Here is a 27,448-nt window from a genome sequence, read left to right on the forward strand (position 1 = left end):
AAGTGGAATTGTTGATCAGTCAGCATTTGAAAATGTTTTTATGTAAAAAGAAACAATAGAATAATGATTTAAACAGAAATAAGAGCAGGAAGAATATTCTGATAGCCATACTATTTATCTGCTTGAAAAGACGAAATTTCATATTTTCTCGGAAAAGCCAAGGGCGTCCTTTGAGACGCCCTTATTATTATAATTAACTTGCCATAAATGGAAACGTAGATTTGTAAGCTTTTTAGAATTTACTGATAAAGATTAAATTCGACTGAAAGTACGAATAAGAATGTCTAACAGAAGGTGGTAGAAATGAAGCATTTTTTGAACAAACCTCCTATGAAATTTCATGCCCTTGACGTAATAAAAAAAATAAACAGAAAAAAAATATTTTGCATAAACAGATTGTAGATGAAGTCGAAATTTTACATAACACTGGACGAATAGCCACAAAATATTGAAAAAGCCAGACATGCAAACGAATCAAGAGAGAACTGAAGATTTAATTTTGATCCGTTCCAGAAGCTGATTTATCATTAACAATAATTTTATACTCGTTACTATTTTCATTCCAAAGAAGAGGAAAATAAGGAAGTGTAATATTTGCCTCTTTTACTTGTCATGAGGATATAAGGGGCTGCATTGTTGTTACCAGCCGCTTTAGGGTAAAACTAATAACAAATAATTATTTTTCGTTTGACACGGCATTTTTTCGACTTCAGTAGTTGTTTTCCTGTCAGGAACAGAGATCAGACAAATACTACTGCACAAATTTTGCCAACTATATAAATTAAATAAATACTGCACTGAAAAAAATGACAAGTGTCGCCAAACGCTAAATGGCATTGAGACAGTAGAGACAGTCCCCACTCTTGCAAGTTACCCATACTCTTTGATTTGGCTCTTTGAATGCCTATCATAACTCGAATAGGAATTTTCATTTCAAAATTTACTACTGGTAAATCTTTCAACTATCAATCAGGGTTGACAGCTTTTTTCCACAATTGTGTCTCATGAGCATTCACAAATGTGCATTTTTTTTCTCTTTTTTTAGCTAGAATATGTTCATCTTGAATTACCAAAACTAGAGGTTACTTTTTTTTAACAGTTATATTATTGCCCAACAGTAAATCTATTTCAAAGTGGCCAGTTAACATCAAATGTAATGAAAACGAAAAAAATATCCATATAAACATTCATACAAAATGACTTAGTGTGAAAGCAAGAAACTCGTAAAAAAGGTAAACTCTTAATTCGGAGAGAATCGTTTACTTACGAAATCTCTAGCAAAACCTGGATGCTCAAAAAGAAAAACAATATTAAAAAAAGCACTACCTTAGTGGAAAGTGACCTTAGTAGAAAGTGAAATTTTTTTTTTACCAAAATCCAGTTGGAAAAATGTTTCGTTTCATGTCACAAATATACAAAATGTGTCCCTTTTTTGTCCTTTTATGTGCCAAACTTCTAAAATGTGTCACTGTTTTGCCCTATTACGTCATAGTGCTCGGCACATGGGAATTTGTCCTTCTGACATAAAATATGTCCAGTTTGTAACCCTGCATTCAATACCACTTTGATATAAATGAGTTTAAGTACATGACCTTGACATAGGATGTTGTGAAATAAAGAATAAAATTGAGGAATAGGTTGAAAAGGTTATAATACTTATCGTCGTTGTTACACCTAAAATTCATATCCGAAAAATTGCCAAAAAAAAAACGCCTGTGCAGCTGCAGTCAAAATGGGACCAGCAGGGCAATGTATGTCCAATCAAATTTCTACTTTCTTGATCTACATTACCTTGCTGATTCTCCCTTGGAGAGCAGCTTATCAATCTGTGTTCTCTGAAAATTTTTCTACATTACCTTGCTGATTCTCTCTTGGAGAACAGCTTATCAATCTGTGTTCTCTGAAAATTATTCTACATTACCTTGCTGATTCTCCCTTGGAGAACAGCTTATCAATCTGTGTTCTCTGAAATTTTTTCCAATCATACCCCCTTCTTGAAAATGCTGTATCCCAGGGAATATTTTTTTCTTATACGTACATAAACATTTGTCTGTGTGCATGAGCATTAATAAGTGGTAAAGATGGATAATCCGTACCAATTATATGACAAAGTGTATGTTTTAAAATTCAAAGCCAGATGGGCTATGGCTCATGAAAATGTAGGATAAATATTGAGACTCGCACACAGGGAGGTATCCAGGATTTTTGTTTGGGAAAGGAGCTTATTTGGGGGGAAAGGGACAAAAAAAACTTCAAAAACTCATCAAAATTTGTTTATATGCATTCTATTACGTTTTTACAGTCGGGGAGGGGAGGGGCTTCAACCCCCTACCTCCATGAATACGGTCCTGCTGAGACATGAAGCTTTCATAAAAGAATCCATAGTCGAAGAATCAATATACTTTTGCATTAATAAACTTTTTCCTAATTTGAATTTATATTTGTAGGTTTGTTTACGGAATGAGTCATAAGGTTTACCGCTAACTGTAACAAAAAGTATAAATATATTCGAATTTTTTTATAAAAAGTTAAAAAAAATGGAAAATAAGCTCAACGAAAGGATAGTAAATAAACTTCAAAGAAAGAAATATATACACAATTATTCATTAAAGTCTGAAAAAATACTTATAATTGTGCAAAATGAGATAATGAAAAAAGGGGATTATATGCAAATTTGTTCATTAATTATGAAAAATATGTAAGAAATAAGCTCCGAGGAAGGAAAACTACGTTTGATAAATAGTTGGAAACAACTGGTGAAGAAAAAAATGTTACGGCTGTAACAATAATGGTTTTATTGACAAACACAGTCCCTCCAAATAACAGATATGTACGGTTTTAAGCCAATGCACTATCCAGGGAGGGGGATCAAGAGGTTTGATTCCCCTCGAGATTCTTGTTTTGACTCTTAAAAACTTAACAAAAATACAAATAATTTTTACCCCCCCCCCCAAAATAAAAAAACACACACACACACCCACTGTACAAAAATTCCAGATATTCCCTTGTTTTCAGCCCATTTATATCAATTAGTGATGTATGTGAAAGTACTGTATCCCTTTTTTTATTTATTCAAATTTTTATTTATTCTTTTGTTTTTAATTTGTTTTATTTGTTTTATTTTTATTTGTTCAGGATGTTAACTATCATTTCCAATAGAATCTAGTAGCTTCCCACTGTATTAAAAAAAAGTCTTATGCTTTTTTATGCCCTTACCCCTCTATTCCAGTCTTACATTCTAATTCAAATGCCCCCTTGTCAATGAAAAGAACATTAGTGACATTATAAATCAGGTATATTAGAAAATAAACATATAATAACTCATAGAATATGACTAGAAAACGATGCTTTCCATAAATCCTTGATCTGCCATCTTTCTTGCCATAACCCTATCGACCTTTAGTGAAGGGTAGGATTCCAAGGATTTTCGACCCCGACATGGAACGTGTGTTAAATTCAACATCTGTTATCCGGAAGTTCAATCAGAGGCTCTAATTACGAGAAGAGGAATTATTTGGTGAGACAAGGGATATCCTTTAGGAAGCGAAGCTGAACTTAATCAGCTCTTTTAGTCCCTTCAGCCCATTTGCGATTTTAATTTTGCGAAAACCGCGAATTTCTGGTGCCATCAAAATCGTTGCAAAGGTTGTATTTTGACTGTCGAAAATTAAAATAAATCTCACTAAGAATGTACGCAGCGATTTTTGGTAATAATCTTCTGGACATATCGAATAAGAAGTGCCCAGAAATTCGGCAAAATTTAGGATTTCAGATTACATGACCACATTTTCTTCAAATATGAATCTTAAAGAAGGGGAACACGGAACAAAAAATATATGTTAGGCTTTTCGATTGTTAATGGCAAATAGGCTATTTGTTTTTTGTTTTGTTTTTTCTAGTGTTCAATATACACGTGATTTTGAATTGGATTGATGTAAAAACTAAATCGGTTGGATTGTATCAAATGATATAAACATGAATTGAATAGTGTAGATTTAAAAAAATACTTTGACGAAAAGTGTCGCATTATGATTTTTGGGTCACTGAATACAGAATATTTTATCTTATTAGTCTTGAGCGAAGTACTTACATGGGTCTTAGGGAGGTTTCTGAAATAGCGTTCTACCCTATTTCTCTGACGTTCCTAAATTTGATAATGGAAATACAAAGCTAAAATAAAATCGAATGTTGCGTAAAAAAAATTCATATTACAGAAAAGAAATGATTTTTTTTTTTTTCAAAACTTTATATTAACGAAAAAAACAGAATTTTCATAGAGCGTGCATATGAATTTATATTTTTAAATTTCTGATATTTAATTACATTTTTTTAATTTATAATATTCTTTTATTTTTTTAATGTAATATATTTTACATTTTAAAATTTTATTTTTATGTTTAAATTCATGTTTCGTCTACTTTCAAATCAAAAAGAGAGAAAAGCGAAGCGGATGCAGTAAACTCCCGAAAAGATGGCAGCATTTTCTCAAAGCAGTCAGAAAACTGCAGAAGCGAATTTCCGATCCGGAGCGAACCATGCTTGAAATTTAGACAGATAACATGAAGAATCAAACATCAAAGATTTCAAACACTTACCTCTTTTATTATCAGTTGAATTGAACCCCTTGCAAATCTATACGATATTAAAAGAAAAGAAACGCATTGAATGCAAATGACAGAGAACCAAAGAAATATCACAGTGATAGATTGGAAGAATACAGGGACTTATGTTACTACTCTAAGCAGCAACGCAGTCATGGAATTGCAGACTGAGGTTCAAAGACGGAAGACCTGATGCAACCACAGACAAGTAGGCTACGACAATAATAACGCAGTGCATTTTTTGAAGGACAATAATTTAAAAAAAAAGTTTCATAATTCGAATCGAGAAGGGTCAAGGAATTAAGGAAAATTTTGGGATTTATAGGGTGCTGGGCCTACAACCCTTCTCACAGAGGTGGTTTCTGGAGGAAGACAGAGGGGATACTAGCCCGGGGCGCAGAAATTTTAGGGGCGTAAAATTTCAAACAAATAACGTAACAGTTATAATCAGTTTGTAATTCTTTTATTTTTTTTTTATTATTAAAATAAAGTAGAAACTTGACAAAATTTCGTTAATAAATGAAAATTTTGTTAAGATTTATCCGATTTAGCCTGAAATTTTTTGAGAGACAGGGGTAGCTAATCAAGATTTTGCCCAGGGCGCAAGAGAGGCCAGAACCCCCACTTACTCCGCCACTCCTGCGTACATACATGCAACTACTTGAAAAACTACAGTATTTCATTAACACACGCAGCTTTGAACAAAGCTTGTCGTTTTCCCACATAGACTTTGGCTAGGGCTCCAAATCCCTGAAACATGCCAACCCTTCAAATTACACCTCTGACTAGAGTTGGTACCCATTTGGGCTTCTAAGTTGATTTTATGCTTCTTCTAAATCTTGCTCGATTTTAAATTCATGTTCAATAAAATTATGAAGAAATTTTTTATGAAATGCGTTATTTTGGAAAAATCTAATTTTTCATAAATTTTTCTAGAAACTAATCTTAACGAGTCCCCTCCTTTTCCAGAGAAGAAAACAACTGTCTTGAATATGTTAATGCCGCTACCTTGAGCCAATCATTTCCCGAATTTGTTTAGGCTTAACTATAGTTCAAACTACATTGAATCCAAACTGTCAGAATTAGCATAGGCACAGAGTATGGGGACAGGAAGGGCTGTGCAAAATGCAGGAGAGGCCGACTTCCCCAAGAAACTTCGGGTTCTTCTCTGAAATGTTCTGCGAATATCAGGAAAAACTATTTTCTTTTCCGGGGTTGAGCCACCCCCAGCGTGGAGAAATAAAGAAATCCACGTCTATAGAAAACAGCAAAAAGTCATTGAAAAAACAATATATATTAAAGAAGTAATGCAAAACAAATTCGCGTATAGGCTACTCTTCCATTACTTAAAGTACAAAAACCATACAATGAATGTTCAACGAGTTAAGTTGTTTCAAAAGATTTTAAGTGAGTCACAGTGTTCAGCTATGCGTAACCTGGCTGATGTATTTATACTAATGACGCCAGATACACATCTAGACTTTTTTTCTAAGCCAAGCAAAGGGGTTTCTCACTTTTTCTCCTAAGTGTAAACAGTTTCACACCCCCAGCACTGCCTCCTGTACTTACAACCTTATCCAGTATGTTTGTAAGTTTATATCTGGTTTTCTGTTGTTACCTCCACTATCCCCCTCGCGCCTCTAAACTTCGGGTGTATATGAAGTACACCCAGATTTGCAACCCCTTGAAGTCGACAAGACTTCACAGCTGGTTGAATTTTTCCTACTCTGACATAAAAACTCAATTTCGAGGGACAGAATGAGTAAGAAATACAAATAGACTGAATTTTCAGGCAATGCAATGACAAAATGATGAATCGACGTTGACATAAGCTACTGTTTTATAGGTCTACTTACACTCCACTGAATTGTCAGGAACACCCCGGCCTAGGATAGAAAAAAAATTACATAATAATGACAAAAAAACATTTTTCGTTTGGAGATTTTCGATTCTGTCGCTAGCACATGCCTAAATATGTAGTCCTATCATTTTCCGAGTCTGTCACTAGCACATAAGTATGTAGTCTTATCAAGAATCTTAAAATTTTCTGGGGAAAGACATTAATTCAGAACTTCTTAACTGATTGCAGGCCAGCTTGTTATATTAAATGAATTACTGTGAAAAAATAATAATGATGGATGAACTTTGAAATGATGATGGCACATGTTCTTAAAACAACGTTGAAAGCACATTACTACCAAAGTAAAAAAGGGAATTTTTTCAAAAAAAAATTTAAGAACTTTTTCAAACACATATGCACCACTAGACATTGCTAGTCTGTTTCTAGTCTGTATCACGCCTGCCAAATTCATTGCTAGTCTGTTTGATAATTTAATCACAAGATGTAATGCATCCACTAAATTTTCTTATAAAGTTATTAATAAGCCCGTTTTTTTTACTCATCAAAGTGCTAAGATCTTACTTCTTACAGCTCACGGATTATCGTTTTTCGCCTTGTCAATGTGCTAGAATTACACAGCTCGCTATTAAATAGAACATAGAAAAAGAGCTTTGGTGACAATCTCATCAAAGTCGTTAGACCACTGATCAGGGTGTAATGAAAAAAAGATGTTTTTAGAAAAAGCGGCCATTAACTGAGACCAGTGTCGTAAGATTTTCAGTAAAACCGTTTACTGTCGAAAGATACAAGATCTTAGATAGGGTGAGAAACCAGCAAAAATAAGCTAAATACATATGGCACGGAACAGCTCCCGAGCTGTAGCTTTCCTTGGAAGGTGCAGATGTCTCTAGAGATAAAAAAAAAAGTCAATGTTTGTATTTTTAAACATTCTTAGACCTAATAAATAGTTTTGATTATTTATTTTCATGGCTAAAGTGGCAAGACTGGCGCAAATTTGATATTACCCGATAAGTTTCGTAAATTTTAAACAACTGAAGAAAAAATGATTAGAAAATAGTAGTTTTCTGATACGAATAGACCTAAAATGGGCCCAGATGGCGAAAGAAGTTTTTATTTGTATGCCATTGGTACTTTGAGGTAAAAATCGAAACTCGATTCATGGAATTTGATCATACAACAATAATAATACACTATGAATCATGCTTAATGGTGATCAACCTCAATTTTTTACACCCACAGTTCTTTTAGCTTCATTTGGCATGCTTGACTTCGGGTCAGATTTGCATACTATTGCCACACTATCTCCTTTTTTGGAATTCGTTATCTTTTGTAGTTTATGTAAGTAGCCAAAAAGGAAAGAAAAATAGTTTGTGTAACACCAAAATAATCTAGAAAATTTGCCAAAATTTCTCATGCGAACGAGCCAAGAAACATTGCTATGATGAAACAGCAATAATTCCTCAAACAAGAGAACCAAAAACAACTGAAAACTAGCATATCATCGTGACCAAAGCGAAAGGAAGTATCTAATATTATTCGTAATTTTATAGGGGACCAAAATAAAGGGTTTTAAACTTTTCGTGGGATTAATTCAATTTGAATAATGAATTGCGATTTGAATAAGAAATAATATACTAAAATTAATAATGTAACTTATCTTGCCATATCCACTGCTATATTTTCTCGCTACAAGATATAACAAAGCGAACCATTCAAAGACGTTAGGTTAACGTCTTATAAACGGTGCTACAGTTCACTGATGGAGGTTCTTAGGTCATTTTTCTCGAAGAAACAACCACAGAATCCCAAATAAGCACTGTTTTTACACTAAAAGAGACCTTGTCGTATGGGTAGACCCGGAAATATCCTTAAGCGCCCCTACCACAAGGATTTGCTTAACAGTCCCTTCCAACCTCAGTGACAGGATGTCATCGTAGCAGCGATACTCAGAGAATTTTGATACTCAGATACACAATACTCATGATACTGATCGTGCTACACGATACTCAGTGTATCGTGATACACGATACACAGATAATTTTGATGTTCGTCTGGAGGCACGTGCAGAACTAAGGTTTCCCTAGAGTGTTATAAAATAATGTTCCGTTATCTTTGAACTACTAATAGCCAAGTGAAACACTTTTAGGAACAGCCATTTACAATATCCTCTGCCCCTTATAAAGGAAATTCATATGAAACAGTTCATGGTAACGAACTGGAGTAAGGAGCGACCCGGCTCAATAGCAACCGAAATTCTAAAAAATAGAATTTTGATACCAATAGTTACATAAAAATAATCGCATTTTAATGCTGATTTTAAATATATAAGTTTCATCAAGTTTAGTCTTACTCATCAAAAGTTGAGAGCCTGAGAAAATTTGCCTTATTTTAGAAAATAGGGAAAAATATACCCTAAAAGCCATAGGATCTTAACCAAAATCACACCATCGCCTTCGGCGTATCACAGAACCCCACAGTAGAAGTCTTAAGCTCCTATCTCCAAAAATGTGGATATTCTAATTTTTTGCCAGAAGACCGATCACGGGTGCGTGTTTATTTTTTTATTTTTTTTAGGGGTGATCATATCGACCCAGTGGTTCTATAATGTTTCAAGAGGGCTCAATATGACGGGAATTAAAAGTTCTAGTGCCCTTTTCAAGTGACCAAACAAATTGATGGGCACCTAGGCCCCCTCCCACGCTCATTTGCTCGCTAAAGTTACCGGATCAAAATTCAGAGATAGCCATTTTATTCACCATAGTCGAAAAACCCAATAACTATGTCTTTGGGGACGACTTACTCCCCAACAGTCCCCATGAGAGGGGCTAAAAGTTACAAACTTTGACCAGTTTTTACAGTTTTTTTACTGTTTTAAATAGTAGAGTTAAGAGAAAGAGTCAAACTTTAGCGTAAAGAGCGCGGCGTTGAGGAGGAAAAGCCCCTTTCATATACGGAGTAATTTCTGTTCATTTTAAGTTTTAATGTCGCTCCTTACTTTCAGTTAATTTTTTTTTTAATCTACAATGAAGATCAGTCGATAAAGACCTAGAAGAATATTCCTCATCTTCCAACTTCTTAAAAAAAAAGCCCGAAGCACTCTTTCGTTTTCAGCGTGAAGATGATAATATGAATTACCTTATTTATTGTGCTTAGTCACTGTGAATCTCATTATGACATTAGTGATATTAATTGTCAAATGACTTAATTGCATTAATTATCAAAGGAACATTTCTTCCTCCTCTAGAGCAATGTGATTAATGCCAGATGAATGCTAAATATTAGGACTCATTTTAGAATAATGATTAGCTTTTTTAAATAATGAAATATCAGAAAAGAGAGCAGAGACCTAAAAGCAAAAACTATGCCATTGTCTGATTAATTCGCTAATTAATTAATTAAATTAAATATTAATTAATTTAATTAATTAATTCGCAATTAATTTGTCTAACAGCATTGTCTTAATCTAATACTGTTTCCTAGAATCTGTGAGGCATCTGTAATAGTAACTTTAATTTTACGATTGTTTCTTCATGATTTTTAAGGCAAGAGGCTCAAAAAACGGCATGCAGACCCCTGAACGAAGACATAACTGAACCGTTTGGAAGTGTGAATTGTCTTTGCCATTTTTGCGTAATGGCACTTCATTGTATCCTAACTTTATGTGTCCGGAAGGATTCAATGAAGACAGAAACTGTAGAATGACAAGAAAATTGACCAAAAAACTTTTTGATCTTGTCACTCGCTAAAAATTTGACATACCAACGATGGGTATTAAGGACAGTGCTATTTGGCTTATAGATTTTGAAGTTTTGACCAGGTATATCAAAATTTTAGGCAAACACGCCAAATTTTTTTTGGGGGGGGAAGGTTCATAGTCCAGGACTTTTAGGGTTTGACCCGGACAAAATTGCAATATAAACGAAAATGGTACCAAAATGATCAGAAAAAAATTCTGTACAACATACTAAAAGTCCCCATAAATCCGAGTGGGGCGAGTACCCGAAAAACAGGGGAAAAGGGGGAAATGCGGGGGAAAATGGGAAAAATGCCGAACATGCCCAGAAAATAGTTTAAAGTGAGTTTTCTGGGGTTTTCACATACGCTGATTACGAAATTGACATCTAAAATTCAGTATAGAAAAAGAGTACTACGGAAAACGGAGGAACAGGGGAAAGAGGGGAGAAAAGAGAAGAATACAGGGTAGGGGTAGAAAGCGGTTTGAAAGATATTTTCTGGGGTATTCCTATCTGGTGATTACGAAATTGAGAAATAAAATGATATAAAACAATCGATTAACATAAAACGGGGAAATGGGGGGGGAGGGGAAAAGGGAAATATACAGGGTAAAGGTAGAAAGCATGTGGAAATGTGTTTTCTGGGGTTTTTCTATCTGCTGATCACGAAACTGACCCCTAAAATGAAGGAAAGAAAACGAGAACCATGAAAACCGAACAAAACTGGAGGAAACAACGGAAAAGGGGAAGGGAGGCCTGACTCCTGAGCCAGCTGCTAATGGCTAATAAGTAGGCCTATGGACAAAATAACTCGCTTAAGTATCAAACTTGTACTTTCTTGAATCACAGACATTTCTTACAACCATTTGAATTACTAAACATAAAGAAAACAACCGCTTGGCAGTTATATATAAAGTGGCTATTATATGTAAAATTTGCACTTTCGAAGGCAGTATAGTTGACTTGAAAAACACAGCATTGATATCACTAGTCGAGCTCCTCGTCTTCGACAATCTCGTTGTCCCTGTTCAAACAGTTGATACCCTGACATTCTCCGCACGCGAACGTACACGCTAATCCATTTTTCTTGCAGCTGCATCGCGAGTTCTCGCAGCCTGTCTTACAGTTGCATCTCACGACAATCAAAAGAGTCTGAGGTGCGGGCAACAAATGGGTCATCACAGGTGAGTATTTATGGTCTCTGAGGACCCAACCCCAGTCAGCCGGGTCGAGGTTAGCTGGTTCCCCTTTCCAACGGGATACCTGGAGGCGCACTCGCTGGGAGTGGAATGAAGCTGCAGCTTCGGTTGGCGGAAGCCTTTCAGGCTTAACAAACGCCGTAGTATTAGACGAAGAAACTTTTTCCAAGAAAATTCGATGTCGCAGCTTAGTGAGATCTTCGTTTGGTCGTGCTTTATACAAGCTGAGGAGAAGATATTCACCCGCTTTCACAATTTCATCTTTGGACGATGATTCATCCAGAAACACTTTGCATTTTTTTCTGAACAATTCGCTCTTCTTCAAAAGAGGTAGCACAGCTTGCTTTCCAAGTCCGAAAACTCGTAAGGTCGTGTCACATCCCAAGAGTGCGTGCCCTACCAGAAGCAGCCTGGATACTTCTCCCATTTTTTTTTGCACTTCGTTGAGGCACCAGAACCGTGTTATCGCTTCTTTTGCGTTCGTTGACGATTCGAAGTAAAGTGTTTTTGCATTAGGCGGGAGGTGATACAAGAGTAGAATCAGAAGGTCAGTGTCGTTGCCAAGAACTATTGTTTCAGAGTTTTCTGCTTTCGTTACGGCAGTCTTCACGATTAGATAGTCAGCATCGTCCTTCGCATGGACGACTTCAAATCCTTTGGCTCTGAGTTTTTCCCCGATGTAGCTTATAATTCGCTGTTTGTTCTGAGAGTTGCTCAAAAACTCTTCCTTCTTTTTCTGGAGCTTCATCCCTAAACTGAAATCGATCACTTGATGCTGGCTTCCCTTACACCGTCGGTTGTGCGTAGCATCTTTCGTGGTTGTACCAGCGCTGTATCCATCGAAGACAACAGTTGGGGAGGTACAGCGTCGAGTAACGAAACTAACATAGCTGTCACAGATTGAATCATAAGTATCACCAATCTTCCAAGGTACTTGCTGAAGCAGCCAACCTCCGTCAACTACAGTGACACGATCTGACACTGGCAGGTGGTGAATCGAGTCCGTGTTCGCTTCTTTCCATATTGCTTTCGCTAGTGCAGGTTTGTCTGGCTGACGCATTATGCCAGGATTCTCAAACAAAGCGGGCGGATAACTGCACAGTTCGTAACGTAGAGTTTCTGCCATGTCATTTTCAGATGTATGGGCAGCAGTCGAAAGACGTTGAAAAAGCAGTGCAGGATCGATATGCAAAATCTCGCCATCTATCCTAATGTTCCCATCGGATGCCAATGTAACGACTTTGTCTTTCTTCCTGAATGAAAAACTTTCGACGGATTGGCCATCCATGCGCTGGAGGATCAGCTCACCTACAGCTTTAGCATCCTCTGCATTGACGCCTTTATGGGCAATCAGCCCGGAACCTATACTTCTAAGCTCTGTGGAACTAGTGAAAGGAGAGTTCTCTAGAAGGAATTAAAGAAACGTCAGTATATCCTTAGTATCTCTCTGTATTCGTGCTGCGGTCGCAGGAACGTGCTGTTCACTATAACTGTACTCTAGACCCGTCAGTTTCTGCATTAGATCATTCACTGAAGCGAGTACTGGCATAGACATTGTCCATATGTTTCTCTGAAGCTCAGTCATCCCTTTTCCTCTTGTCAGCCCTCCATCTGTTTTTAAGCTCCTCATCAGGACTGTCTCGATGACGAGGTCTGGAGCCAATCCAGCCCAAAAACGATCACTTCGTCGGGCAATAAACTTGCCGCTTGCAAACTGTTCGAAGAGCTGTGGATTCGATGCTTGAAGTTCCTGCATCATCTGAAGAAAAAGACGAACTGACTTGGCATAAAGATTATGCCCCGCAGCTGCGAGGTATGGGAGCATATCAGGATAGGTTTTGTCGTCGGCACTGGAACTCCGTGGTGACTAGTCTACCTTGCTTCTCTTACTGGATGTCGAATTAGAACAGGATTATGTTGACGAACCCACGCGCTTGTCGATAACGGCAAGGAATACGGAATAATGTAATTTCAGTATTTTTCCGTATTTCTTTCTCGAATTTTTTTTTGCCTTTTCCGAACCTATGGGGTAGCCCAACCTCTATAGATCTCCTGTATTTGTTCTCGAACTTTGTTTTAGATGTTAAGTTTATAATCAGCAGATAGAAAAACCCTAGAAAACACATTTCCACATGCTTTCTACCCCTACCCTGTATATTTTCCTTTTTCCCCTCCCTCCCCCCCCTCATTTCCCCGTTTTATGTTAATCGATTTTTGTATATCATTTTATATCTCAATTTCATAATCACCAGATAGGAATACCCCAGAAAATATCTTCCAAACCGCTTTCTACCCCTACCCTGTATTCTTCTCTTTTCTCCCCTCTTTCCCCTGTTCCCCCGTTTTCCGTAGTACTCTTTTTCTATACTGAATTTTAGATTTCAATTTCGTAATCAGCGTATGTGAAAACCCCAGAAAACTCACTTTAAACTATTTTCTGGGCATGTTTGGCATTTTTCCCATTTTCCCCCGCATTTCCCCCTTTTCCCCTGTTTTTCGGGTACTCGCCCCACTCGGATTTATGGGGACTTTTAGTATGTTGTACAGAATGTTTTTCTGATCATTTTGGTACCATTTTCGTTTATATTGCAATTTTGTCCGGGTTCGACCCTTTTTTGAGCTAAAAGTCCTGGACTATCAAGTCTTACCGAGGAGAAACAAAGAGTTTGCTTATGTAGAATGTTGTGACTCAAAAACCTTGTCGTATTTAGAGGCTCAAAATTTGAGAGAGTTATTTGGCTTCCCAAAATGAAGCGTCTTTAGTAAATAATTTGATTGGCTTAAAAAAATAATTCACGAAAATAAGCCAATGGAGCTATTACAGCTTTTAACCACAGAATTACAGTACGGTAATCTCTTTTGTTCTCTGTGTTACAATCAACACCAGAAATGTGTCTTCTTTGTCAATTTTGTGTGTTTTGTTTGTCAAGTTAAAATACTTGACAAGCCACTCACCCAATTATGTCTCAAATCTCCTTTTTTCTTAAGTCAGGATTCTTGTAAGCTAATAAAGATTTTCGTGTCCATAATGTTTTTGACTTTTCGCTGTTCAACTATTCTGTATTTGAAACTCATGTTGAGTGAAAGGATCACCAACTTCTGGTCTGTCACTGTGTCTTTGAACAGGGAGGGGAATTTCCTATCCCTACACTACCCCTTTCTCCCAAAATTTCTCATTTGTCTTACATTTGTCATTACAATTTTACATACATTCAATAATGTGCCCACTTTTACGTTTATTTAAATCCGTGCTTCCATAAAATAAACTCGCCTATAAATGACTGCTGTCAGTACACACTGCCTCCACTTTATTCCTACCAGATTTCCAACCGGTATCTCTAAAAAGTCGGAAAATTCTGACACCGGAACACAGAAAATCTGATATTTTTCTGACACCACACTGGTCCATAATCCGACAAATTTCCGACTTCATCGCGTAGAAATCTTTCTTTTTTTTCTCAAGATAAGATTTTACATTGTCTGTTTTATGGCTCCTCCTCCCTTAATGGTAACATATATATCTTTACCATTCAAAAAGAAAATAGATCGTACCCTGTGCATGCTCACTTTTATTCTTTTTCATCTCACATATTTTTAAAATACATTTAGAATGTTTTTTTCCTCAAACACAAAACATACTTTCATTATCTTTTTTTATGGCACTAGGTATTAACCAAGTGACATATAGCAATCGCAAATTCTGTCGGTCTGTCTGTTTGTCGGTCTGTCTGTCTGTCGGTCCCGGTTTTGCTACTTTAGGCACTTCCAGGTAAGCTAGGATGATGAAACTTGGCAGGCGTATCAGGGACCAGACCAGATTAAATTACAAATAGTCGTTTTTCCGATTTGACCATCTGGGGGGGGGGAGTGGTGGGCCCGTTAATTCCAAAAATTAGAAAAATTGAAGTATTTTTAACTTACGAACGGTTGATCAGATCTTAATGAAATTTAATGTTTGGAAAGATATTGTGTCCCAGAGCTGTTATTTTAAATCCCGATCGGATCTGGTGACAATGGGGGGGGGGGGGTTGGGAGGGGGAAACCTAAAATCTTGGAAAACACTTAGAGTGGAGGGATCGGGATGAAACTTGGTGGGAAAAAAAACACAAGTCCTAGGTACATGACTGACATAACAGGAACGGATTCGCTCCCTTTGGGGTAGTTGGGGGGAGCGGTTAATTCCGAAAAGTTAGAAAAAAATGAGGTATTTTTAACTTGCGAACGGGTGATCGGATCTAAATGAAATTTGATATTTAGAAAGATTTCGTGTCTCAGAGCTCTTATTTTAAATCCCGACTGGATCTGGTGACACTGGGAGGAGTTTGGGGTGGGGGAACCTAAAATCATGGAAAACGCTTAGATTTGAGGGACCGGGATGAAACTTGGTGGGAAAAACAAGCAGAAGTCTTAGATACGTGATTTACATAATTGGAACGGATCCGCTCTATTGGGGGGGGGGGGGTAATTCTGAAAAATTAGAAAAAATGACGTATTTTTAACTTACGAAGGAGTGATCGGATCTTCATGAAACTTCATATTTAGAAGGACCTCGTAACTCAGATCTCTCATTTTAAATCTCAGCCGGATCCAGCGTCACTGGGGGGCAGTTGGGGAGGGGGGGGGCCAGAAATCTTAGAAAAAACTTAAAGCGGAGATCTCAGGATGAAATTTGATTGGAAGAATAAAAACCTGTCTAAGATACGTGACTGACATAACCGGACCGGATCTCCTCTCTTTGGTGGAGTTGGGGGGAGGTAATTTTGAAAATTGAGGTATTTGTAACTCACGAAAGGGTGACCAGATCTTAATGAAATTTGATATTTAGAAGGATCTTATGCTTTAAAGCTCTAATTTTAAATTCTGACCAGATCCTGTGACATTACGAGTTGGAGGGGGAAATCGGAATTTTTGAAAACGTGAAAATTGGGGCATTTTTATCTTTCGAATAGGTGATCGGATCTTTATGAAATTTGATATTTAGAAGGAATTCATGTCTCAGAGCTCTTATTTTAAATTCCGACCAGATCTTTTGACATTCGGGGGAGTTGGAGGTGGAAATCTTGAAAAAACACTTGGAGTGGAGGAATTGGGATGAAGCTTGGTGGATATAATAAGCAAATGTCCTTGATACGTGATTGACGTAACTGTACTGGATTCGCTCTCTTTGGGGTATTTGGGGGAGGGGTTCAGTGATTTGGCGAGTTTGGTGGTTCTGGACGTGCTAGGACGATGAAAATTGGTAGGCATGTCAGGGAGCTGCAAAAATTGACTTGATAAAGTCGTTTTCTCAGATTCGACCATCTGGGGGGCTAAAGGGAGAGGAAAAATTAGAAAAAATTAGGTATTTATAACTTACGAGTGGGTGATCGGATCTTAACGAATTTTGATATTTAGAAGGACATCGTGACTCAGGGCTCTTATTTTAAATCCTGACCGGCATTAAGCCTCTGATTTTCCTTTTAAATTAATCTATTGATTCTTAGTATTTTGTTAGAGCTCATACCATACGAGCTCTTGGCTCTTAGCTCTTCTTGCCTCGTCACAAGTGCCATATGAGCTCTTAGCTCTTGTTTTTTTGTTTTTTTTTACTGAATTTTTTAACTACACTGAACGCACTCCTCTGCTGTCGTGATGGGTTTTACAATTTTGATTAGTTCTAAGAGGAGAGCATTGACTTATAAATCAGCGAACAAATGTCTCTTTCTTTTCATGCCAGACTTGGCCTGCATAATTGAGGTAAGAGTCATAATTCTGAGATAGTTTCTTTGATCTGTTTTGACATCTTTCGGGATTGAAAAGAACCCCTCGACAACAACGCTCAAAAATTGCAAGGTCAGAAGGTACTAGACAATGCAGACTATGTTAGAGAACCTCTGAGTGCCATTTGGTGACTTATTGAAGCCACGCGACGTAGTGGTAAAAATGGTAAACATTTACGTAGTGCCGTAAAAATGGTAAGGTCAGAAGGAACTGGACAATGCAGACTATGTTAGAGAACCTCTTAGTGCCATTTGATGATTCATTGAAGGCACGTGACGCCGAAAATCATAGACATGTGTCAAATTTAGAAGATCAAAAAGCTGTATATTCCGCCATTCTTTTACTTTCTTTCTTCCAACTCACGACGATGCACTGTATGTCTATAAACTCTTTTACAGAAGACCAATTGGACCTTGTTAAGCTATTTTTTAAGTTTTTAAGCTAGTGATAGATTTTTTCCTTCTCCAGTAACAAAAAGAAATTCTAGAAAAAATGAAAAACCGGACAAATATCCGTTTTTTGCTGAAAATCCGACGCCGACGTCTGACACGATTTTTTTTCGACAAAAAGGTAAAAAGTCCGACAATTTCTGGAAAATCCGACACAGTGCAAGCACTGTCAGTATATACGCTCTAAAGCAGAGCTGCCTGCCATTCAAACATGTCTTTTGAAAGGCAAATCTTTCCTTTCGAAAGGCACCAGGGGGTCCAAATTTGTTCAAATGTCGCTTTAAGAGCAAGAAAGTTTGAATTTAAGGTCAAATCTAGATAGTTTTGCATAAACAACATTACAAAATCACAAAAAAAATCAAGATTGCATTACAAAAAATTGTAAATTAGCAAATTAATTGTTAAATTACAAAAAAACAAATCTCCAGGACATTGACACATAATTAATAGAAATAATGGATATCGTAAAATCGTATTTTTGGATATATCTTCAGCTTACGGGTCCATCGATTTTTGTTTTCATAGGCTGCTGTAAATCTTTTACAAGTAAATGATATTTTTAATTCTGGAGAGATATTTTATACCTGACTGAGTATCTGTACACAGAGGGAAAGGTGCCCATAACATGTCTTAAAGAACCCTTTTCTGGAAAAGTGAAACCTAAAAATACAATTTTTGTTTTAGACCCCAAAAGAAAATTCTTCTATTCCCCCGTAACCTCCCACAAACATCAGACCTGTTTATTCATATTGTCTAGTGTTAATGTAACAATTTACTGTCTGAATAAGGTCTCTAGTGGATCCTGTAATCGGGCCTCCAATTGAAACCCCTATCCAAGTTCCCGGGGAACGCTTCTAAGCCATAGGCTGTATATTGACAAATTTTGAACAAAAGGTGATAAATAATTTATGTTTAATTATTTTTTAGTTCGGTCTTTCAGTTCGATCCGTTCGATATTTGTGTAACTTTGTTTTTGCCAATTTAGCCAATAAAAAGGTTTTAAGAATTTGTATGCTATCCTAATGTGAAAAGACTATTTTAAGTGTGAAATTTTGCACTTAACGTAGCGTAATTTAACCACATACCATAGGGAATTACAAACTTAGTTTGGACACTCCTTAATAGAAAGGGTTTTTTGACTTTACAGCAGCCTCATGCACAAATAAATTAACAAAATTCCACGTCGCGTACCCCCTCAAGCTAACAAACTAGAATCGAATGCGTAGTTCTTGCGAAAGTGATTCCAGTATCAGAATAATGAAATGTATTTGGAATTTGTTTAATCAAAATTAAAAAAAAACTTTTCTCGTAAGTCACGGAGCCACGCCACGTTTATGTCAAGTTTCTGACATAATGCCAGGAGTTATGGTCTGTGACCTAATCCTGCTATTTACGACCTCAAAATATATGTGAAACCGAAGGACTGAATTATGCTTATCTTATGATCATTTTTGAATAGAATTCTAGTAAGATATACAAATTTCAAGACAAAACTTGTTCTAGCAACTATAAAATTTTTCTTTTGCTGTTTTTTTCAAAATATAGCCGCATTTAAAGAATAGGCGGCTGTCTTTTTGTTTTTTTTTCTTTTTTGGGAAAAATATTTGCTCTTTTCTACGAAAGTAGGGAGCGACATTAAATCTTAAAACGAACAGACATTATTACGCATATGAGGGGGATGCCCCCTCGTCAATACCTTGCTCTTTACGCTAAAGTTTTTTTAGTGCTTTTAAAAGAGCTTTTGATTCTAATTAAACGGCTTTTGTGATTCAGAAGTCATCTTAAAGAATTGGGCCAAATTTAAACTTTAGCTAAAATTTGAATGAACATAATAGTGGACACACCTTCACAAAGGAGAGAAACATAATAGAAATTTGTATGATAATTTTACGAGGACCCCCCCCCCAGTAAAATTATTCTGATAAAAAGGATTAGAATTCACAACAGCTCAAAGGTTTGGGATGCGGTGTCAATTAGGAGGAGGAGAGTATTGGGTGGCATTTTTTTGGTGTTTTCATTGAAAAATACCTTTTTCCTGCTATTTTCATAAAAAAAAACGACAAACAACAAAATTACCACTCTTCCTATATTTTTAAAAATATATTAGCCACCAACTCTTAATTTTCACGAATTAATACCACTAGGTTTGGGGCTAAGAAAAAAATGTCTAATTTTTTTTTTTACTTTTTAATCTTTTTTTACCTTTTCAATAATACTGTTCTGTTTAATTTTAGTTTTCATCTTTTCTTTCACTGGGAAAAACTTCTTGATTATATAAAAAGGAGTTTTCATTGAATTAAAATTATAAATTTTGTGCGAAAAATGCAGAGAAGCCAAATATATTTGAAGTCCACTTTTATTCTGTTTTGCCATTTGTTTTTCAAACCGCCCTTTCGTGGGCAACATCATTAAAAAAAAATGCTCATAATTTGATTGCTATTGAAAAAATATTCATGTGGTATATTTTGAGAATACAGATTTCCATAAGTGCAAACACTTCCAAGTGTTAATTATTAAATAAAATAAAATAAACAACTAAATAAAAATAAACAACTTTTTCTTCCGTAAACTCCCAGTAAAATCAGTCTGAAGGCCTCTCTTCCTGAAAAATTAAATACTACTATCCTTAAAATTTACTTTTTTTATTCTTCATCCACCCATTCCTAAGATTGGAATAATCCTAGTGTCGCCTGTAAAAACCAAAACTGGTATGTGTATGCCTTTGGTAAGTGACAGCTTAGATGAAAAAAAGAGTCGTGTAGGCCGTGGTCACCCTTGCGAATGGAACTCTCAAGAACACTTTTCCTGAAAATGGGGTGAAATGAAATTTTCTTGAATTTTGTTCCGCCACCCAAGGAAATTTTTAGTACATCCACAGAATGAAAATCCTAGAAACAATCCCCGCCGGTATGTGAGTTTATCCGACGAGCCTTTGGTAACGAGCCGAAAGCCTTGTCTGTAGAACGCCAGTAACAACAGCTTTTTCACACATAAATCCAAATTATATTCCTATTGAGGCTGTATACACGGGGGTTCGGGGTCTGAACACCCTTGAAATTGTGTCCAATCCATAGAAATGTAACACAAATATATATATATATATATATATATATATATATATATATATATATATATATATATATATATATATATATATATATATATATATATATATAAACAAATTTTTGAAAGCCTTTTAAAGTTTTAATTGTAAAAATCCCTTCCTGAATAAAAACTCTGGACGCCCCCTTGATTCCTGAAGTATATTTCTTTAGAAAATAAAATCTTGAATTTAATTAGTATTTTCAGTTTATGAATTAGTATATGTGATTACAAGACCTATTCTACCGTTTGCCTCTTTCGCGCACACTTTCATGTGTTTTTGTGTGCAGTGCGTGTGAAAAAAGCGTATCTCAGATAACGGTGGTTTTGATGAATAAGCCACCCAATGGAACAAATTATTGTCATAAATCAAGGTACCGCTGTAATTTATGTTCAAACAGGTTCCTACTTTCAACTTTAATTTCAGTAGACTAAAATAAGGTAAATCAAACCTAATTAATAAGTCGATTAATTGATTTAAATTAATTAATAACATATTTTAAACATATTTTTCATATTTAAACATATTTTAATAACAGATTTCTTAAAATGTATAATTAAGTTTGATCAGTAAATAATAATTAAGTTTAAAATAACGGACTATTTTAAACCCTATTAAAACATTCCTTAACAAACATAATTAAATTTCTTATTAAACATTTCCTTACTTTCAGTAGAAAAAACTTGTTTTTTAATTAATTTAAAAAAAAAAAAATTTAATGTATCTCTTAACCTGGTCCAATTTTATGTTTTGACCAGAAAATGAATGTGACATCATATAAACCAGTTTCTCTTCGAATAAAATTTTAAGTTTATTTAATAAATTAAAATGTTTTCCAAATTATTATGGGTACAACTGCCCCCTCTTTGCCTGCCCAGCCCATCTCCAAGAAGCGCTTTTTCGATAAAATAAACTCACTGGTAGAACTTGTTCAAAGTAGAAGTTAAAACAATTTCACGGGGTTGGAAAGATTTATTTCCCGGACCAAAAGGAATGTTTACAAACCAGGACCTATCATACTGGTTTTACATAAGTTCCTCAGAAATGTGAGCTTACTTCTGATTGGTGTATTTTTTTAGGTGACCGATCATATGTCGTAGTGCATAGCCAATCTGATGCAAAGTTTACTTTTTTTTATGTAAAATCCTTTTCTCACTTGAAAAAAAAACTCATTAAATGAATTTCCGAACGACATTTATCAATCAAGAAAGATCCCCTAGAAAAAAATACTAGACACCGATCCCCATCAATCTTCCAGTTAAACCCACGATCCCTCGGTGATTAGCCGCAGCCTTTATCCCTAAACTAATCCAGCACACCAGTAAGCTTTCCCTTAGTGGTCTATTGTAAACTATACCACACAAGATAGTATAATAAACAAACTCAATATAACACTTAAACACATTAGTTTATGGTATATATGTATACATATATATATATATATATATATATATATATATATATATATATATATATATATATATATATATATATATATATATATATATATATCTTTTTATTAGCAGCGTTTCATACAGGGCTACACTGGACTCAGTTGTACCTGTCGATATATATATATATATATATATATATATATATATATATATATATATATATATATATATATATATATATATATATATATATATATATATATATATATATATATTCTTTCTATTAACAGCGTTGGTCAGAGCTTCATATAGGACTACACTGGGCTCAGGTATACCTGTCGAATGTCCAGCGCCGGTGAACCATTCCCATGTGTATCTTCACCGCTAATATCCTGTGTTTTATTACTATTTTCAGTTTGTTTACTATTACAGTAAGGTGAAAAAAAAACAATTGATATAAGACACAGCATGTATTACCAAATATTTCACAGGTGTTAATAAGCTACTTAATATGGATGGCTAAATTACAGGACATATTGTGGGAAATTAGTTCGTTCAGCTCCGGAGCATAAACTCAGACAAGTGGTTTTGATAGAATTTCAATTTGTAAATTGTACAAAAGGAAGAAGACAGACTATTTGCCAAGTTTCACACATTAACGCACAAATACTTTTTGTTTATTTACTATGTGAATTTAATAAAGGAAGATGGTCAACTTTGCGGTTTACGGTTTGATGGTTTTTCCTAAAATTAAGTAAGGCAATTGTATTTGTCCATTTTATTAAACGAAGACAATTGTAAAGCCACTGAGAAACAGTTGGTGGCGATGCCACATCTAGTGACGAGCCGCAGCTTTCAATCATAACCAAGAACTTGAAAATATATAGAAGGGAAGGTACTTAAGTATTATACGAGGAACACTAGAAAACTGAAGTTTAATTAATGCTAAGGAAATATACCTAAGTAAGAAAAAATTATAATAGTTTAGAAACAAATTCGGTTGACATATATATTTGAAAATTAGGGGTGGGGGTGGTAAAGCATAGCATATGTTAGATACGCAACCTAAACAAACTTATTGTAACCTAACCAAAATACCAACTGAATATTTAATTAAAATATAGCTATCTATGGTCAAACAGGATATTCACTTTAAGGCTAATATGAGAGTGAAGTTAACTTGTGATGCAAATGAATGTCATATTTAGATTCAGAATACAATTCTTGTTATGTATTTACACATTAGGGGAGTGAGGGTATATTCTCTGTAAATATATAGGTTCTAAGAAATTCACAATTTTCTTATAAAAACAAGGAAAGAAGTGAACATAAAGGTCCACCTCCCCCCTTCTGCAAAATGTGTTAACTATGGTTATTCTGCTTATTATGGAGTAAGAATTGTTATCTTAACATGTTTCCTTATGTCCAGCTGGGTTCCTAGGTTTATAATACTTGTTGGCTGGTTGGCTAATTTAAAGATCTGTATATATATATATATATATATATATATATATATATATATATATATATATATATATATATATATATATATATATATATATATATATATATATATATATATATATATATATATATATATATATATATATATATATATATATATATATATATATATATATATATATTTATATATATATATATATATATATATATATATATATATATATATATATATATATATATATATATATATATATATATATATATATATCATTGTGGATTGTGGATTGTTATCATTTGTGGATTGTGCATTTGGGTAAAATGCAAAAACCTGTTGTATTAAATCGTGACAGAAATTTCGTGTAACACTTACGATAACTTTCCATAATAAAGGTTAACTAAAGTAAAAAAAAAGAGAATAACTCTCCAAAATATAAAGATATATAACATAAAATAAACAAAGAAAAGCTAATGACAATACAAAATATTGGAGTGTCAAGATTTCAAAATCAAACAAATAAAAAAAAGTAATAGAAATTATATGAAACCCCTCAAGAAATCCCCCTCTTCTGAAAGATTACTTTAATTTATAAATAAAAACTTACTCGTTCTACAGGGTGCATACTCTGAGAATTCTGCAAAGTTATTTCTTGAGACAAAACATGTGCCAACTGGTTCTCTCCTTTTATAATTATTGGAAAACCAAACATACCGAGGTGCACATGCCTATAAAAAGGGGTCATTATTACTAAAGGCTTAAATTTAAATTTAAATAAACTTAAATTTAAATTTAAATATAATAAAAATTTAAATTTAAATAAACTTAAATTTAAATAAACTTAAATTTAAATTTAAATTTAAATTTTTAAATTTAAATTTAAAAGGCTTAGTACTTAAATTTTAATTACTAAACTTAGTAATTTTTACTAAGGTAGTCTAAATAGTCATTATTAAGGCGCAATTACGGGCTTAGAGTTGTCATATACTCTGAAACATTTTATACAATTTGATGAGGCTACAGCTATTTCTAATGATAGGGGTTTTTCTAAGTGGGCGAGGGAGGCTATAAAATTAAAAAAAACATTTGTTTGCTAATCTTTCATTAAATAGAGACACGAAGAATTTAAATATTGACCCAATTTATGATTGTCTTTTGAAAAATGACCAATAGTCAATAAGGGAATTAAAATTTTACACAATCACTAGGGGACAAGTTACCTACTAGACAAAAAAGAGTTGCATCAATATTAGCTAACAAAAGGATTATTTGCAACAGAATAGTTAACTTATTTTAAATTCTCATAATTTTTCCTCAGTTGCTTTGATGTTCTCATTGAAGTAACTCTAATAGCTTCTTTTCCCTACGTGGATCAGTAGCGACAATTGTATTTATTATTATTGGTGGTGGTTTTATTTGTTTTTAGTTTAGTTTTTTTTTTATCTTGTGCTGAAGACGCTTAGTTTAGATACAGGCGAAATATCCGCGTTATTTTAGTTTTTCATCTCTTTTTTCTCTACTGGTCGCAGTCTCGTTTGAGGTTTTTTTTTGTGGACTTCTTGGTTGTTTCAAAATTCTTAAATTTATATGGCAGTACCACATATTTGTCAGTGTTACCATATTGTATTATGAAAATTAATAAGCCAAATTAATGTTTTAAATTTGACAACACTTTTCTTCCATAAAAATTAATTATTAATAATTAGTTAATTCCTAAGGCAACAAGACAGTCGAAGGCAATTTCTTGACGAAATTGCTTTTGAGATTTTGGGAAATTCGAGAAAAAGGGAAAAATAAGACCTTTACAGCATACCTGAAAACTAGTGGACGTGAACGAAGTTCAAATTAGTTTTAAGGTTGTTTTTTTTTAGTTTAGTGATTTTGGTGGGTTTTTTAGTTATTAAGTAAAAAAAATGTTCTTCAAAATGAAAGTAAGCAGCAACATTAAAAATAAAAACAAACAGATACGTATGTGAGAGGGGCTGCTTCCTTCTCAATACCCCCACTCTTTACGCTATGCAAAATTGCAAAATGTAAATTCCGCATTTTTGCATATAGGAGCTTGAAAATTCTACAGTAGAGTTCTCTGATATATTGAATCCGATGGTATGATTTCTATTAAGATTGTTTGAATTTTGCAGGTATTTCCCCCCTTCTTCAAAAATTGGGCAAATTTTCTCAGGGTCGTAACTTTTAATGCATAATATCAAACTTAATAAACTTCACACATTTGGAATCATCATTAAAATTCCATTAGTTTGATTTATCTTTTGTCATCAGACCTGTGTTTTATATAGATTAAGTTACAATTTAGCCGCGTCACTCCTTACTTCAAACGAACTGTTTGAAACTTCAGTAAGAACTAGAACTGAAATCAAAATCATCCCTATTCATCCCACTCTAATGATTTTTGCGTTTACCCGATGTATTTGAAACATTTTTAAACGATTGAAGAGGATATGCCGCTCCTCTTCAAAATAAAATAAAGAGCAACAACAAAATTTTAAACGAACATAAATTATCATTTATATGAGTGGGCTACCCTCTCCTCAATACCTCGCTCTTTACGGTAAAGTTTTTTTTTAACATTTAAAAAAGCTTATAATTCTAATTGACCGGCGCGTGTGTTTCAGGATTCGTTCTTAAAGCATTTGGACAAAAAGTCAAACTTTAGCGTAAGGAACGAGCTATTGAGGAGAGGGCAGCCCCAGTCATATAAATGATCATTTCTGTTCGTTTTAAGTTTTGAAGTTGCTCCGTGTTTTCAGTTGAAAAACTGTTTCTGATAGTTTTTAAACAATGCCGGGAAATCCGGCTCCCCCTCAATGAAAAATTCCTTCTCTCCATATACAATCCCCCCATGGAAAGTTATTACCACGTAAAGTACCCCCAACATGGAATATTCCTCTCAGACAATTCCATTCTAGCTAAAAATTCTCTCCGGAAAATTTCTTGCGGACGAGTCCAGGTGAAAATTTTTTCTTAGCACAATTCATTTGAAAAAGGCATTCTTAGCACAATTCCCCTTAACATTTCAATACATAAAATTGAGCCAGCAAAGAGAAAGTAGGACTAATAAAAAGAAATTTGTATAGGAATTCTGGCAAATTCCCCCAGCGTAAAAATTCCCCTGGAAAGTTCATTCCCCGGAAACTTCCAAGAAAAATTCTTCCCTTGGAAAATCCCCCTGGCAGAAAATTCACCACCACTCCACCCGAAAAATGTATGCATACCTCCCGATAAAAAATGCTTTGCGTAAACAATGGGAACATTTGGTAACTTAAAGACATTTCCCAAGGGACTTTTGGGGGTCATGTTATTACCAAAGACATAGTTATAGGGCGTTTCAACTGTGCTGAACAAAATGGCTATATCAAAATTTTGATTGGCCGATTTTGAAGAAAAAGAGGAATTCGACGGACGCTAGTTGCCATCCAATATTTTGGTCACTTAAAAAGGGAACTAAAGCTTTTAATTTACAACAAATGAGCATTTTCTCAATAGTCTAGGACTATTGGTTCGATGCGATCACCCCTGGGGAAAAACACGCATCCGTGATCTTTCTTTTGGCAAAAAAAAATATAAAATTCCAAATTTTTGCAGATGGGAGCTAGAAACATCTACAATAGGGTTCTTAGATACGCTGAAACTGATGATGCGATTTAAAAAAAAAAAAAATTCAAAAAAAAACTTGGATATGCTGAAACCGATGATGTGATTTCAAAAACTTTTTTCGAAAATCCGGCAAATTTTCTCGGATGCTCAGCTTTTGATGGGTAACCCTAAACTTAATGTATTTTATACATTTAGAATCAGCATAACCAGCCAATTCCTTTGATATATTTATTGATATCAAAATTTTATTTTTAGAGATTCGGTTACTATTGA

General features: G+C 34.7%; 1 protein-coding gene across 4 annotated transcripts in view; it reads right to left on the minus strand.

The window, feature by feature from the left end:
- LOC136029957 (integrin alpha-PS2-like) overlaps nt 1–27,448 on the minus strand; it is a 158,869-nt gene that overhangs the window by 88,393 nt on the left and 43,028 nt on the right. For 2 of the 4 annotated variants that reach the window (XM_065708508.1, XM_065708510.1), the window contains exons 4-5: nt 24,168–24,288; nt 6,458–6,487 (exon numbers count right to left, since the gene is read on the minus strand). In XM_065708508.1, coding sequence (XP_065564580.1) covers nt 6,458–6,487; nt 24,168–24,288 — 151 coding nt within the window. The remainder of the gene's footprint in view (nt 1–6,457; nt 6,488–24,167; nt 24,289–27,448) is intronic. The other 2 variants (XM_065708509.1, XM_065708511.1) reach the window with 1 other exon arrangement.

Source organism: Artemia franciscana, chromosome 8 (assembly GCF_032884065.1).
Source record: "Artemia franciscana chromosome 8, ASM3288406v1, whole genome shotgun sequence".
NCBI lineage: Eukaryota > Metazoa > Arthropoda > Branchiopoda > Anostraca > Artemiidae > Artemia > Artemia franciscana.